The following is a 16,655-nucleotide window of genomic DNA, read 5'->3' on the forward strand; positions in this document are numbered from 1 at the left end:
GAAGTCCACCAATCCGCTCTTAGCCAGCGCGGTGGACTAAGGCTTAAACCCTTTTCATACTCAGATGAGACCCGTACCCGATAATGGGTAGCGCGGTAACTGGTCACGGCCGAAGTTTCGCATCAGACCAGATCAGGGATAATTCAGATTTTATGAATTCCCAAATTGCCCCTGTACCCAGCCCTCACCGTCCGTAATCCTTTCACTCCAATCGTCGCCTGAGCCGAGGTTCGGCCTCACATGAGGCGCCCTCAGGCCGACGATCCCTTCGTTTCTTCGAGCCCGAGGGTTCAAACTCTTCCTGGCAGAGCCCCATTCCGAGGCTCGCCAACAAGCCCGCCTTACACTGTTAAAATCATTAGGGTTAATCAGCTACACACAATCCGAAAAAAATATACCTAGCACTTAAAACCACAGTGCTAACCGCTCCGCTAGGGTTGCCAAACTGATGGACTGTTAGGCTATTCATGACGATAAGTCGGGGGTAATGGCTCGATAGCTAATACAATATTGATCGAACTTTCTCAGACTTAACCTAAAATAAAAAATTGCTAAAAGACTTCCTTAAAAAGTTCTCTAGCATTAATATACGTGCCGACAATACACAAAATGGCGCCGAATACGCATATAATAACGCATTTCCACAGTCGCCAGTTGAACATTCCAAGACCTGGGTCCTCCCAGTCCAGGCACAGTTCTATAAACGCCGGGAACATGAAGCCCATACTGGATAGGCAGAAGGAACCAATCTGTAAAAAGTTTAAAAGTATATCAGTTTGCTGTATCTGTGTGTGTGCGTGTGTGTGGGTCTGTGTGTTGGTCTGTAGTATTTCCCGAAGATAAACCGACTTTTATTTTGCTTTTTTTGTTTGAAAGGTGATTAGTCAGCGCGCCTAGCATGGCCAGGAGACAAATATTATATATATTTTTTTTCAAATACATTTTTTCCCCGGGGAAAGGATGAAAATGTATCTTCTCCCACAGCTTTATCAACTCCCAGAGCACTGGCGTACAAGTGGAAATAATATCCAAATAATATACGTGTAATATGTACCCTGTAGGTACCCTGTTACCGTGGTTTTGGCAGGTGGACACGGTTATTTTATCCCTTTCCAGGGGATATAGTCCCTTTCCAGGGGATATAGTCGGGGATATAATTTTTGTCTCCTGCCTGTGCTACACGTCCTGTATTTTATTGGCTATGTTTGATAAAAATCGATCTAAGATGGCCGCCGCCACAAAATGGCGGTTCACATATCTCTTCACAACTAGGGAAAGTGGCATTGCCTTTAAACACTAGCCCATCCTAAGAAGTTAGTTAAAAACTTGCCAGTCCAATAAACTTTGTGACGGCTGGAAAGATGACAGCAACGGTGGTGATGATGAACACTATGGATGCTCGCCAGACCCTCTCCCAGATCCAGTAGCTAGTCTCCTGGTACCGCCTCTTAATGTAGTACCAGATAGTCCCTTTCCAGGGGATATAGTCGGGGATATAATTTTTGTCTCCTGCCTGTGCTACACGTCCTGTATTTTATTGGCTATGTTTGATAAAAATCGATCTAAGATGGCCGCCGCCACAAAATGGCGGTTCACATATCTCTTCACAACTAGGGAAAGTGGCATTGCCTTTAAACACTAGCCCATCCTAAGAAGTTAGTTAAAAACTTGCCAGTCCAATAAACTTTGTGACGGCTGGAAAGATGACAGCAACGGTGGTGATGATGAACACTATGGATGCTCGCCAGACCCTCTCCCAGATCCAGTAGCTAGTCTCCTGGTACCGCCTCTTAATGTAGTACCAGATCAGCTCGAACGGGATCCAGAAATTGAGGGCGAAGGTCACATATATCATCCCTGCCATGAACACTTTGAGCGCTATCGGAAAGCTGGAAAGCAATAATTTCAATTGTAAGGACATTTTGTAAAAGTTATGTCTGTATTACAGTATTCATAAGCGAAGAGAGTCTCGTAAAAGAATTGCGAGTTTCTGGGGAAACCTTGTCAAAAAGTGCACCTGATTCCGAACCTGAAATAATATAAAATAGTTGAATTTTTATTGTGATTTTAATTTATTCAAATTTAAATTAAAAAATTTTGTTTTAACTTTTTTGTGTTTTTTTATTTACGTTTTTTGCAGTTATACTTCTTTTGGCGCGTTAGGGAAAAATTATTAGAGTAAATTTTAACGATGCGCGCGCACACCGTCACGAAAAACCGACACCCTGAAGTTAGCTATAGTCAACAATTTTTTTTTTCAATAAAAGGTTTGACACTTTGAATTGTCAAAGTCTGCGGGCTCATTCCGGGGATTTAATTGATTCAATTGTACTAACAAAAATCTCAAATTTTAATGATGACACTTGGTTTTCCGATAATGAGATAACTAGATATAAATGCGTTATCATAATTCATCCAATGTATTAAATACTTTTTTCTATTGTTAGAGTAGTTTTTTCTACAAATGCAGAAGAAGGCGAAAGACAAAATTTTTTAAAAGATATTTATCCTGTATATCCAAAGAAGTATAACTTCTTTCGCGTGTACATAAGTACACACACGTTTTTTTAATGTTTTTTTTATATTGAAAATTATTATTTTTTATATTAATTATTGTAACTATCTTATGTGTGTAATCTGGATAATTATTAGTATGTAATTATTCGTAAGTATGTATGTAACATTATTACACCCCACCTATCGGTTACTCTTGGTTTTGCTAATCCTAAGGATGCCTGTCCGCTACTAACCGATAAGGCCGCCATTTTGTATCCTATTTTTAAAGTTTCCTCTAGTTATGTCCATTTTTTTTATTAATATGGTACCACGTACCACCGACCATTCTTTCCAGCATGGTTATTATGGACAAACCTAACATTGGGAGTGGCCTTTATCCCAACAGTGGACTGTTACAGGCTATACTTATGATGATATACTATCAGTTAGTTGCAAACCAACACGTTGTTTCATCACCACACGTATTCCTTATATCTAATAAAAAAAAAACTAACGGCTCTAATGGGAAGTTCAGGGTCACCGGCGATTTCGACTTCTCCCCGAAACCCCAGTAGCCGAAAAAGCCAAAGCACATAGCAATACTGATCACAGCTGACATCCCTGAAACAGTATTTATTTATTTAAGTACTTGGTTAGCGATTTTGAAGCAGTGGGGAGGGGCGGATTTCGATCCCCGGCACGCACCTCTAGGCTAAACTTTACGGAGTTATGCGCGTTTTAGCTTCATCGTATCATCCCATTACTAGCACACGAGATCTCCTTACACGAGGCGCGAGGCGCGAGGCGTCGCAAGGTTGCCTGCCATTCAGTATTCTATAGGATATATTTCGGAGAGTGTGCTCAAGAACTATTTGATCTAGTTCTAACCTCGCCTTTTTACAATCAAACCGCGAGGCACCGTCAGGATTTGCATCACTACGTGGTTGATATACCGCGGACGCGTACGAAGTTCTTCGCAACTTCGTTCCTGATCCTAGGATCTGGAATGCTCTTCCAGCTTTTAGTTCCTACAATATGAGTACCTTCAAATCAAGAGTGAATAGGCATATTCTAAGCAAGCGCGCTCCACCTTAGGCTGCATCATCGCTTACCATCAGGTGTTATTGTCAAAGTCAAAGTCAAAAGTCAAATATTTCTTTATTCAAATAGGCACATAGATGGCACTTTTGATGCGTTATTATATACAAAATGTGTACATAGCAGTGAGTAGTGATGGCGCTCGTCTATAACCATAAAAAAAAACAAAAAAAAAACGAGGAAATATGTCGCTTGAAAATCCGTGGCTTTGCAATCCTGTCTCTCGGAAAACCGTGGCTTGGCAATCCGTCGCTTGCGATATCGCTTAACTAAATGAGCTAGAAAGTTAAAAAACATAACACTAACCTCCAACTAAAACCACGGGTATCTTTTTCGGATCCTCCATAGAGTTCTCGATCGCCAGAGTCACCCCCACTCCCTCCATGCTGAACACGCACACGCCCATGAACTCAAACAGGCCGGGCCAGCTCTTGAATGCGGGAAACTCCAAAGGGCTCATAGTCTGATGTTTCACGGCGTAGTATATCGTCGAACCGGCCACGACCACTGAAAATTGCGGTTCAGACTCAGAATTAATAAATAGACAAATCATAAATATACTACAATACCTTCACTTAAATATATTATCGTAAATATATCGATCGTGGTCCCGTCGTGACCACCATCCATACAACTGGGTCGGAATATCGACAAATCCAAAATATTATCGTGGTATGTACCCGTTGAACTAATATTTAAGAAATGTTGTATAGAAGCAGGCGTTACTTTGCGGAAATCCATGATATATTATCAAAATTAAGCTTAATCTGCTATACTCCGCGAAAAGCAGGAGAATCTGTGTGGTGTAATTTATTATTTCTTCAATCCTTATACTCCACACCAAACAGATCCTCGGCAGTACACCCTCTACGCACGTTTCGCTCCGAAACCGGAGCATCATCAGGAGATGTTGACTTTACAATGAATAAATGTTAATTGTTGTTCATCACCGAGGATCTGTTTGGTGTGGAGTATAAATGTATGTGTTATGGGTACTAAGATGACTGCTGAATATTTTTATGAATAATAAACATAAATACTTATATAAAGATAAACACCCAGACACTGAAAAACATTCGTGTCAATTACACAAGCATTTTCCAGTTGTTGGAACCGGACCCACCGGCCGTGGACTCAGAGAAATCTTGGATTTTTATCTTGTTACGCCAAAGAATTATTATAAGTTCTGACTATGGAGGGTAGAGGTAAGGAGAGTCATCTTATATGGGAGAAAAGTTGAAAAAGTGTCCAGTTGTATGCGCTAATAACAGTTCAAAAATCCTCCACAATGGCGCTGGTGGATGCACAGGGTATGGTATGAATGTAGCAATCGTGAATTGAAGTATGCCGAGTTAAAAAATTTAATGTCATTATCGACTAAAGTAGTTAATTATTGAGAATTTCAACAACTTACGTTGTACAAAATATTGTGGTAAATATAACCTTACTTCCTTGTTTATTTTTCAAGCCTACTCTAACAATATTTATATTTGGCGCTTCTTTTAAGAGTTACCTTGATGCAAATGTGGCGCCATCCTATTTTAATACATTTTAACGACAATTTTTCATATACACAGATGATCCTCCGTACCTCTACCCTCCATAGTTCTGACGCGTGTATATAAGTACACACACTGGTTTTTTTTTAAATATAATAACTGACGAAGGTCGTCCGTCGCCAAGCAGATGATCCCTGGTTTCAAATAGAAAACCAACGCTTTTCAGGACATGCAAGGAACACGTCTTACTCCTACAAATAATTACCGCCCTGTGTCCATCAACCCGAAGCACAGGTGTTAAGCCACATGTGCCTGTAAAAAAATAAAAATAAAAAAACACACACACACACCGGCAACCACGCCCTTCAGACCGGAACAAAGTAATGCAGAAAAAATAGTCAAAGTCAAAGTCACAGTCAAAGTCAAAGTCAAAAATATCTTTATTCAAGTAGGCCCACAGGTGGCACTTTTGATGCGTACATAAGAATTACACGGTAGTGAGATGATGGCGATAACCACATTCGTAAACTTAAAACTAAAGCTACGAGGGTTCCAAACGCGTCCCGGTCTAAGAAGAAGCCCACAACAAACTTAGCCGGGTGTTTTTTTTTTTTGTTACCACCATCTCACAATGTCATTTTAAATTATTAGAAGATTAATCATGGCGGTACCTCCCCGGGCGAGCTCTGTCACACAAAACCTCCGCTACTACTAAACATGATTAAAGACTTGCATATAATAGCGTCTGCTGCTATTGAAAATGGCGCGAGGTACTTCAAAGTTGTGATCATGCAGAGAAGGATGCAGGGTATAAGCAATGCTGCGATCAGCTGTCTCAGCGACGGGCTGCCCCCGGTCGCGATCTCGTCCGTCCCTTCGATCAGCTGCTTCATGGTACGAGCGATCATGATCTGGTACACGCAGCACGATCCGAACAGGTCCACGCATATTATGAAATCCACAGCGTACCTTGGTAGGAAATGTTATTTTTTTTGGAACTAACTTTACTGTCAATAAAAAAAAAAAACACAGATAGTAAAAAAAAAATATTGCCTAAATTTTCAAGCCGTTATGGGTGCCTTTATTGCTATTTTTAAAAAAAAAAGCAAAAAATAATAATTTCATATTTAATATAATTTAATTTTATAAATATTTAATGATAAACATGGATGTCGAAATAATAATTTATTAAATTACAAATTTAATTTTATTTAATTAAAAAGTTATTCTTAATTTTGAAATAATTTTAATACAGGTTCTAAATTTTATTGCTGCAGCAACCCGTTGCTTTATAAATTCCTCTCTACAAAGGTTATCTGTGAGAGATCGCTTAAGCGGTAAAACCACCTTTGCACGCCTGAATACTTATTAATTTTCTGTGCTTTTTTTATGTTGCTTGTATATCTAACTGGATCTCTGCATTTAAGACGACTCAGTTAAATGAATGGGCAACTAATTGTCTTACTCCGAGACGAAAATTATATCCCCCGATCATATCCCCCGACAAGGTATATAATTAACGTGTCCGATTGCTAAAGCACGAGAACACGGAAAAACAGAAGTTTATCCCCGTTTATTATAACACATATATTATTTGGATGTTATCAGTTCCGTGCACAGGGTTTTTGACCAGGGTATGCATAAGGCAGGTACATACGACTCCAATACGACTTATATCAAATAATTTGGGTATGCAGTGCTTTTGTGCATGTATTAAGTGCACGCCACTGGATGCTATTCCCACTTGTGCGCCAATGCTCTGACAGTTGATAAAGATGTGGGAGAAGATACATCTTCAACTCTACAAGGTTAACTAGCTTCATGCTAGCCGTGAAGGTGGGAATTCCTCGACAGAGTTGAAATCAAATCCAGAACTACGTGATATGTTTATCTCGTAGTTCTGGATTTGATTTCAATCAATTTCAAACGCTAACAACTAGTTCAATATATTTTACCTAAAGCATTTGCTGTACTTTTTCAAAGACGCAAAGGGTCCGATCTCCAAGGAAGCTTCCGCCAAATCGGGATAAGACATAGCTGGTACTTGTACCCGGCCGTATATCTTCTGAGCTGATCGGGCCAGGATCTAGAGAGACGAGAAGGGCTTAGGCCATAGTCCACTGCGGCCCAGTGCGGATTGGTGGACTCCACACACCTCGGAGAACATTATGGGGAACTCTCAAGTACGCGAGTTTCACCATGATGTTTACCTTCGCCGTTGAAGCAAGTGATCTTTTATTTGCTTAAAACGCTCATAACTTAGTACTAAAAGTTAGAGGTGCGTGCTGGGATTCGAACTCGGGGGCAAAGTGAATCCGATGTCCTAACCACTAGGCTATCACCACTTCCTTTACTTATGATAAATATACTACGACAATACACACATCGCTATCTAGTCCCAAAGTAAGCGTAGCTTGTGTTATGGGTACTAAGATAACTGATGAATAATTTTTGTGAATAATATACATAAATACTTATAATATATAGATAAACACCCAGACACTGAAAAACATTTATGTTCATCACATATTATTTATATTATTATTTCTATTAAAACTGTACTGTACTGACTGTAACAATATTAATATTAGAAGTAAAAATAAACTTGTAGTGCAGTCTACTAGGCTGCATAAAATTAGTAATTCATTTAAGGGTAATTTTATGTCTTTTTATAACAAATTACCAGATGAAATCCTTGAGATGTCTCTCAATAAGTTTAAAATTTTATATAAAACGTAAGCTTATAGAAAAATCCTATTATAATATTAAGGATTACATGTATGATAAAAAAGCATGGGCATTAATTGTTCTAACTTCATAGCTCAACATTAACGAAACTGTGAGATGGTGATAACAAAAAAAAGCTCTTCGTAGAGCAGGGCGCGTTTGAAATGCTCCTAGCTTTAGTTATAAGTTAACGAATGCAGTTATCAACATCACTAACATTAGTGTAACCTGTTAAATGTACGAACGCTCAATAAGTGCCTGTAATACACGGTCTACATGAAAAAAACATTTTAATTTTGAATTTTAATAACTCTGCGTAAGTACACCGAAGTGTTTTTGTTGTGTCAGTATATTCACAGTGTTTAATAGGTCAGATACCTACATCCTATGTCCACTCAGCTATTTTTTGTACGCGTACCTACGCAATTTGCTTTGTCGTCGTTTTAAATCAATGATGCAATTCAAAGGAACTGTTTTATCAGATTTTACTTTGTTATGAATTACAAAAAAAAAACGGAATAACATAATCAACGTATAGATCTCTAAAATAATAAGATAAGGTCAATATATACGTGTATAGTTGATATTGGATTCGTTTATGAACAGACTTGAAAAATGAACTTCTAGCCTCCGAAATGAACGTTTAACCTTTTTTATTTTTTAGCACATCTTAAGATCTGGTTGTCACCACGTATTTTTTTTAGTAAAACTTTGTACTCCTGTAAAGTGTATATCATAATTAATCTTTAGATATAAAATCGGCATAGTATACCTTACTCACTACCGTGTAATTCTTATGTACGCATCAAAAGTGCCACCTATGGGCCTACTTGAATAAAGATATTTTTGACTTTGACTTTGACGGCTCTCGTGTTTGTGTGTGTGCGTGCAAGTGAGCGCGTGTGTATGTGGGTGCGTCTGTTTTTCTGTGGCATCGTATTTCCCGAACGGATGAAACGATTTTGATTTTGTTTGTTTGTTTGATGAATTTGTCTGGTTCTTGTTTCTTTGCTATGTTTAATAATAATCGGTCCAAGATGGCCGCCACCCCAAGGGTCGAATTTTATTTACTTTTTTTATTCACAACTCCCGTCATCATGGGTAGCAAATGAAAGAGTACCTACTGCAATTTTAATATAAATTTGGGGCTTTTTTTATTTTTAAAGTCAAAGTCAAAGTCAAAAATATCTTTATTCAAGTGGCACTTTTGATGCGTACATAAGAATTACACGGTAGTGAGATGATGGCGATAACCACATTCGTAAACTTAAAACTAAAGCTACGCGGGTTCCAAACGCGTCCCGGTCTAAGAAGAAGCCCACAACAAACTTAGCCGGGTGTTTTTTTTTTTTTTGTTATCACCATCTCACAATGTCATTTTAAATTATTAGAAGAGCAACCTGGTTAGAGCAATAATTTACACCCAAGCTTTTTTATCGTTTACGTAGTCCTTTATACTATAATAGGACTTTTCTATAAGCTTACGTTTAATACAAACTTTGAACTTTTTAAGAGACATCTCCTTTATTATTTTAATTACCTAGGTCTGCAAGCAATACGTACATACATGCAGTAGCTGACACTTATACCGAGCAGTACTGTGAGCACGACAGACGTCCACAGGCCACATTGTTTGAATGCTTCGTGGATGGCCACTACACCCCCGCCCAGACAGCTCTTGACCAGGTGACCAATCGACTCTATCACTCTGTAACACAACCGTATACAAAGACTTAGAAAACTGAGCAATTGTGTCGACAATACACCCTTATTACTAAGACTGTAAGGTTCAAAATCGCGTGGGACAACGTTAAGTGTAGGTATGTAACTTGTTTGTACTTAATGCCAACGAACAATCATTCCGAGAATAGACATAATTCGAAACGTTTCTAGATCATTATTACTTATCTATGCACCGAACCGAGTATTATGTAAGTTTATAATAGCATTAATAAATATCATTATTATTATTTTCTATCATTTATTATTTTTCTTTTTTTTTTAAATTATTAACAATGCTTAAGAATAAATTAAAAAACACTATTAAAAATTTATAAAAAAAAAACTTCCACTCTCCGCTTGCGGGGCTTTTGAATGCCCAAGCAACCGGTGGTCAGGGCTCCAGAGTGAGAAACCTCCTCACAATACGCGCCGTTTCAAGGACTACTGCCTTCTGTATCCGACCCTTGATCCAACAACCAAGCGAAAGCTTCTTGAGATGTTGGTCGAAGCTTTTCGCGAGAAGACCATTGACTGAAACGACTATCGGAACAACAACGGTCGACTCAACATTCCACATGGCGGTAATCTCGTGAGCAAGGTCCAAGTATTTAGATACTTTTTCCTTTTCAGCTTTCACCAGATTATCGTCATGTGGAATAGTTATGTCAACAATTATTGCACGGCGCACTGATCGATCGACTAGCACTATATCAGGTCTATTAGCTGTAATATACCTGTCAGTGATAATCGTTCGATCCCAGTAGAGCAATGCACTGCTATTTTCAAGAACTGACGCTGGGTCGTACCTATAGTAAGGCATCTCAAAATCGATAAGGCCAAACCGAAGAGCAAGTTGTTGATGAACTATCCTGGCTACTTGATTATGTCTGTGCAAGTATTCGCCGTTAGCAAGATGAGAACACCCGGAAACTATATGCCTGAGGGACTCCCCAGGACGATGACACGCTCGACATATGTCTAGAGTGCCATTTTTCATAATGTATTATTATTATATTATTTCATAATCTTTTATTATATTATTATTAAAGTCTTTATTGCACAAAAAAAACAAAATACAAAGAAACACATTTACAAATAAAAAAATATAATAAACTAGTTTAGGTTTGCAAAGGCGGTCTTATCGCTAAAGCGATCTCTCCCAGACAACCTTTGGCGATATTTTTGTAAGGAACGGGTTGGTGCGGCAATAAAAAATTTCACCTACATAAAAGTATTGCAAACTAAACTACATCATAACTATATCATAATTTATTTACTCTAGTATATATACATTTATACCGGAATTTTTGCAGTTATTATGTAAATACTAGCGGATCCCAGCGCCATCTGTCGGGCTGATATTTCAATCTAAACCATCCAGGGTGCCAGCCAAACGCATACCAAAAAAATTCTTTCAAATCGGTCCAGCCGTTTAGGAGGAGCTCAGTTGCATAAACACAAGAAATATATATATAAAGATAGTAAACCATGCCTGAACACCAAAGTCTTCGAACAGTGCGTGTTGCCAGTGATGACTTACGGATCCGAGTCGTGGTAACTAACTATGGGCCTCATAAGAAGGCTCAGAGTCACTCAGCGAGCGATGGAAAGAACTATGTCAGGAGTACCTATCTCTAATGACGTATCTCTCTTGACGGCCGATTGGCGCAGTTTGCTGCGACCCTGCTTTCTGAGCCCAAGGCCGTAGGTTCGATTCCCACTACTGGAAAATATTTGTGTGATGAGCATGAACGTTTTTCAGTGTCTGGGTGTTTATATATATTTTCTAACTATTTATGTATATTATTCATAAAAATATTCATCAGTCATCGTAGTGCCCATAACACAAGCTACGCTTACTTTGGGGCTAGATGGCGATGTGTGTATTTTCGTGGTATATTTAATTATTTATTATTTATTTCCTTTTGATTATAGTTTCCGAGTAAAGAATCTAGGCATCCGAAGAATCTAAAGTTCTAGGCATCCGATGAGTGGTAGCAGGCGCCCGTCGCGACTGAGTCAGATCGCTCTGTGAGCGAAGCGAAACAACTTCAACCGTTAAATAAGTGACAATTGTGAAACCTACTTTTCCTACATTATTTTCTTCATTATTCCTTGCAAAAAACAATATACCTATTTTATACGTCTTGTTTTATCGACCTTGATACTTACGTAGTCCTTTTCCCAGGAGGTCTGGCTGCATTGAAATCATAGTTTTTGGCAGCTTCGCCCCTCGCCTTGATCTCATATTTGTGATGACCTCGGTGAATCACTCTTGGTCTCTCTTGATTCGGTTGATCACTCTGCAATGTAACTTTTTATTGACGGCCAACTGGCGCAGTGGGCAGCTACCCTGCTTTCTGAGTCCTAGGCCGTGGGTTCGATTCCCACAACTGGAAAATGTTTGTGTGATGAACATGATTGTTTTTCAGTGTCTGGGCGTTTATCTGTATATTATAAGTATTTATGTGTATTATATTCATAAAAAAATATTCATCAGCTATCTCAGTACCAAGCTACGCTTACTTTGGGGCTAGATGGCGATGTGTGTATTGTCGTAGTATATTTATATTTATATTTTAACTAATACAAACTTTTGCTTCATGAATCGAATTGTTTTTTTAAATTCTTTATGGGATGATGATGAGGGAGACTGAGAAGAAAAGAATAGATGCTCTTGAGATGTGGTGCTGGAGGAGAATGTTGAGAGTGACCTGGAACATGTTCCGTACTAATGAATCAATTCTTGACGAACTTAGCATCAAACAGCGCCTTTCTTCTGCAGTTCAAGTGCGAATTCTTAGTTTCTTCGGTCACGTGTCCAGGCGTAATGACGTGTCCATTGAGCGACTTGTGGTTCAAGGTAAAGTAGAAGGTACCAGAGCACGCGGAAGATCACCGATGAGATGGACGGACCAAGTGAAGGCTACAATCGAGGCTCCTCTACATGAATGCGCAAGAAAGGCAACCGTTAGAGAAGAGTGGCGAAGTATTGTCAAGCGAGCCACAACACCCAGATGACGACCACGACCAGTCTGTCAAGACTGAAACGACTAAGAAGAAGAAGATGTATATTTTGGCGTGTGTAGCCAAACTATACACCATCATCGAAGATCTACAGCCCTGGGTGGGCCTCGGCTTGGTCAAGCATATCTCTCTATTTGAGGCGGTCAGAAGCTGCTTCTTTCCAGCTCAGAACTCCCAGAACCCTCCTATCCCTCTCAACTCCATCACTCCACCGACCCCTAGGTCGTAAAATACACATGAGGCAAAAACTCGGACTCGCGCACGGAGGGTTCTGTACCATTATCTATAAAAAAGAAATCATGTCGTGCCATGCCCTCTTAAATATTTTTTTAGGTATTCTGTTTTTTTAAGTATTTGTGTTATAGCGGCAATAGAAATACATTATCTGTGATTGACGGCCGAGTGGCGCAGTGGGCAGCTACCCTGCTGTCTGAGTCCAAGGTCGTGGGTTCGATTCCCACAACTGGAAAATGTTTGTGTGATGAACATGAATGTTTTTCTGGCTGTTTATCTGTATATTATAATTATTTATGTGATTCATAAAAAAATATTCATCAGCTAACTTATTACCCATAAAACAAGCTACGCTTACTTAGGGGCTAGATGGCGATGTGTGTATTGTCGTAGTATATTTATTTATTTATTTATCTGTGAAAATATCAACTGTCTAACTATCACGGTCCCGGTTTACTCTTTGGGAACGGAACCCTAAAAACGGAACAGCACAGAAACTTAAAACATTTAGGCGTGCAAAGGCGGTCTTATCGCTAATATATAGTGATCTGTGACAGACAAACTTTGGAAAGAGGAATTTCTAAGGAACGTTTAATTTGTTAATTTCTTGCTCAAGAGATCGGAACGTTGTAAATTCAGCGGTACATTTCGGTATAGTGGTATGCCCCAGGTGTTCAATATAGTGTACATTATTCTACTAGTCTAGCCTTTTCATTTGATACCCATATTGAGGGAGTTGTGAAAAAAAAATTAACTCGCCATTTTGTGGCGGTGACAATTTCATCAAACAAAAGCTAAGAACACTCCATACTAATTCACTATTTAAAAAAATAAAAATAGAATTCGGTTCGTCCGTTCGGGAAATACGATGCCACAGACACACACACAAACACACAGACACGTCAAACTTATAAAATCTAGTCGTTCTGGCATTTGGAGTCAAAAACGAACCCGAAATACTACATTATTCCGGTACCAGGGCACGACCGAAATTAGATCGAAATTTTCAAGATTTAGAGAAAAGTAACTACTAGAATACTAGTATATACGTCTAGTAATGAGAACCTCCTCCTTTTTTGTAAGTTGGTTAAAAAGTATTTGACTTCGTTTCATCCTCTATTATTGCTCGGCTGTCAAATACCTTATTCTTGGATAGGAGTGGAAAGGTGCCACCAAGTACTTCAGCGTGTCGGTACGATACCGCGTAAGGGTTAACTTGTAGACTGTAGTGGAACATAAAATACTAACCTCATCCTGTATATTTTCCTGAAAGAAAGAAGATAAGGTACAATTATTTAAAAAAAAAAAAACTCAACCATCTTTATTAAATTTATACAAAATATCATTTCTAGCATTTCCTATTCCAAAACTCCAATAAAACATAATTTACTAGATATAGCCTGAAGCTTCGCCCGCGTTATTTCAAGGCATATGAGATTTTGAGATTTTTTCACAAATTTTTTTTATCTTCCGTTATTTGGGCTGGCTCAGGCTGAGGTAATCTGCCTGAGAGATCTACATAATGTTCGCAATGGTGTGTGGAGTCCACCAATCCGCACTGGGCCAACGTGGTGTGGCGTGGTGGACACCCACAATGAGAAAGGGCTTCTCTTTCTCATTGTGGGAGGAGACCCGTGCTCCGTAGTGGGCCGGTAACGAGATGACGATGATGATGTTGTGACCACACTTGATGTATTTTGAAAACATAATTTTGATTGGATTACTTTATTATTATTGCGACAAAAAATCCTCAATTTTCTTTTTTATTTAATTTTGGTGTACGCAGTGTCACTCACGATTTAGACGGTCACGATCTTTTGACACCACTCGAATAAAAATACGACAAGCTGTTTAGGCTTTCGGTGTGCCATAGAAATATACACACATCCATACAAACATACATACATATATCCCTACATACACTTCAAAACATAACCTTCTTTCGCAGTCGGGTAATTATTATGCTTAGTATAGTAGATACAATTCAATATGTTTGTCATTGTTTGAATGAATTAATGAATACAGTTTATCTGCCTCGTTGGATTAGTGGTGAGCCCACAGAATTATGAACGTACAGAAACCGTGTACACGAAAAATACTAAGCATCAAAAACCACTCCACTTTAGAACCGGCGGTTAGCTACTTCACTCCATTTAGCAGTTGAATGTTATTATGTTACCTCTTATGTTCAAGTGAAGTTTGTGAACTAGCATAATAACGGGTGTGAAGTGCGCGGGCGGTTTTCACTGTTTTATGACACTGCATGCAATAATGGCTGAATTAGGGTTCTGGATGTTCTAAATTCTGTGGGCAGCATGTTCAACTACGAATCACGAGGACCTAGGTTCGAGTCCCGGGACGAGCCAGGAATTGCTAGGTATTGAGATTTTCCTAGATTAAAAGCATCAACCCGACGATCAACCGGTACCCGGAGTTAGGAAGTTGGTTACAATAAGCCGTGGATCTCGGTTCGGTCAATAACACAATAATATAAATTTTGACGTTTTAAATTCTAAAATAGGGTCAACCGCAGAATGCAGCCTGGCTCAACGTATTTTTGTTCTTCGCTGAGTCGACCGAATCTCAAGCTCCAGAAAAAGAAAAGTATTACTCACGAGTGGCCCAACCATTTTATAGATTCATTACAAGTACTTTTGATGAAAATAAGAATAAAGAAAATAGAGAAAAATATATAAAAGAAGTTTTGATACAATTTTATAGGTATTTACTTTTCAGAATTTTGATATGCAATGTCAATGATATTAATTGATATGTTTTACGTAAAAAGAATAAAGAAGAAAAAAATTGTACTTAGAACCTTCTTTCAAACCACTTCTATATTTCTATCTATTTATATCTTTTTCTAGAAATAAATGTAAAGAGTTAGATTAGCAGTGGACAGTGTTGTCGCACTTCTGGTTGCCGCTGTTCCGAACGGAAACGGTAGCGCCACCACGTAGGATAACCTATGTGTACTCTTTTAACAGCTAACCAGCTTTCTGGGTCCGAGGCAGTGGGTTCTATTCCCACAGCTGGAAAATGTTTGTGCGATGAACATGAATGTTTTTCAGTGTCTCGGGTTTTATCTGTTTATTATAATATGTATTTAAGTATATTATTCATAAAATTATTTATCAGACATCTTAGTACCCATCACAAAAGCTACGCTTACTTTGGGGCTAGATGACACTGTGTGTATTGTAGCAGTATATTTATTTATTCACTAGCTTTTGCCATCGACTTCAGAATTGGGTCTAAAGCTTCGCTCGTTGATCTTACCATTACTAACTATTTGAGAGATCGGTATAAAAAGTACACGTCTGAGATCAGTGGCGTGCTCTTCATACATGCTCAAAAGCACTGCTTACCCTAAATTGATATATAACTCGTATAGAAGGATTTTTGCCATTTAATGCAATTTTCCTGCTGTATGCATACCCTGGTATGAAACTCAGTGCAAATTTCAGAGCTGTCTGCTCGCGGCTTAGCTCGTTAACAATTTTTTAATTCCCTCGGGAACTGCTTAAGGAATCGGGATAAAAGGCCTATGTTCCTTTCCATGTCAAAGGCTACAAGCATGCCAAATTTCATCCAAATCAGTTCAGTACACGCACATTTCCCACCTGTGGGAATCGAACCCTCAGAAAGCAGGTTCGCTGCCCACTGCGCCAATTAATAATTTAATTATTAGGTACTTTGGGAATCTAAAACATTCGGACAACAGATTAAAATGAGTTGTGCTGTCCTTATCTGCAGGGAAGAGTAGGACAAGGATAGCACTTCGATCTCTCATCTAAAGATTTTTGATGAGCTTTTGCATCCTTGTTTCTGATTCGTACCGCAAAGATCTGG

The 16,655-nt window shown here is 38.8% G+C and overlaps 1 protein-coding gene across 1 annotated transcript; it reads right to left on the reverse strand.

Annotated features, from left to right (window-relative positions):
* Positions 1–342: 342 nt before the first annotated feature.
* Positions 343–15,433, reverse strand: LOC120634724 (proton-coupled amino acid transporter-like protein pathetic). The gene is made up of 11 exons (XM_039905499.1): positions 15,419–15,433; positions 14,052–14,069; positions 11,715–11,845; positions 9,384–9,528; positions 7,049–7,179; positions 5,827–6,062; positions 3,901–4,101; positions 3,012–3,117; positions 1,796–1,889; positions 1,331–1,453; positions 343–749 (listed from the first exon to the last, which is right to left on the reverse strand). The coding sequence occupies exons 1-11, from the start codon at positions 15,431–15,433 to the stop codon at positions 552–554; spliced, it is 1,398 nt and encodes a 465-aa protein (XP_039761433.1). The 3' UTR covers positions 343–551.
* Positions 15,434–16,655: the final 1,222 nt, after the last annotated feature.

This window comes from Pararge aegeria, chromosome 25, assembly GCF_905163445.1.
Source record: "Pararge aegeria chromosome 25, ilParAegt1.1, whole genome shotgun sequence".
NCBI classification, from domain to species: domain Eukaryota; kingdom Metazoa; phylum Arthropoda; class Insecta; order Lepidoptera; family Nymphalidae; genus Pararge; species Pararge aegeria.

What these genes read in the sequence shown, in the direction of transcription:
- LOC120634724 (XM_039905499.1), bottom strand. An exon ending in ACCCGTGGTTTTAGTTGGAG is followed by an intron (nt 3,118 to 3,900) that starts GTTAGTGTTATG and finishes ATACTGTTTCAG; the next exon opens with GGATGTCAGCTGTGATCAGT. An exon ending in TCGAGCTGATCTGGTACTAC is followed by an intron (nt 1,454 to 1,795) that starts ATTAAGAGGCGG and finishes ATCTGGTACTAC; the next exon opens with ATTAAGAGGCGGTACCAGGA.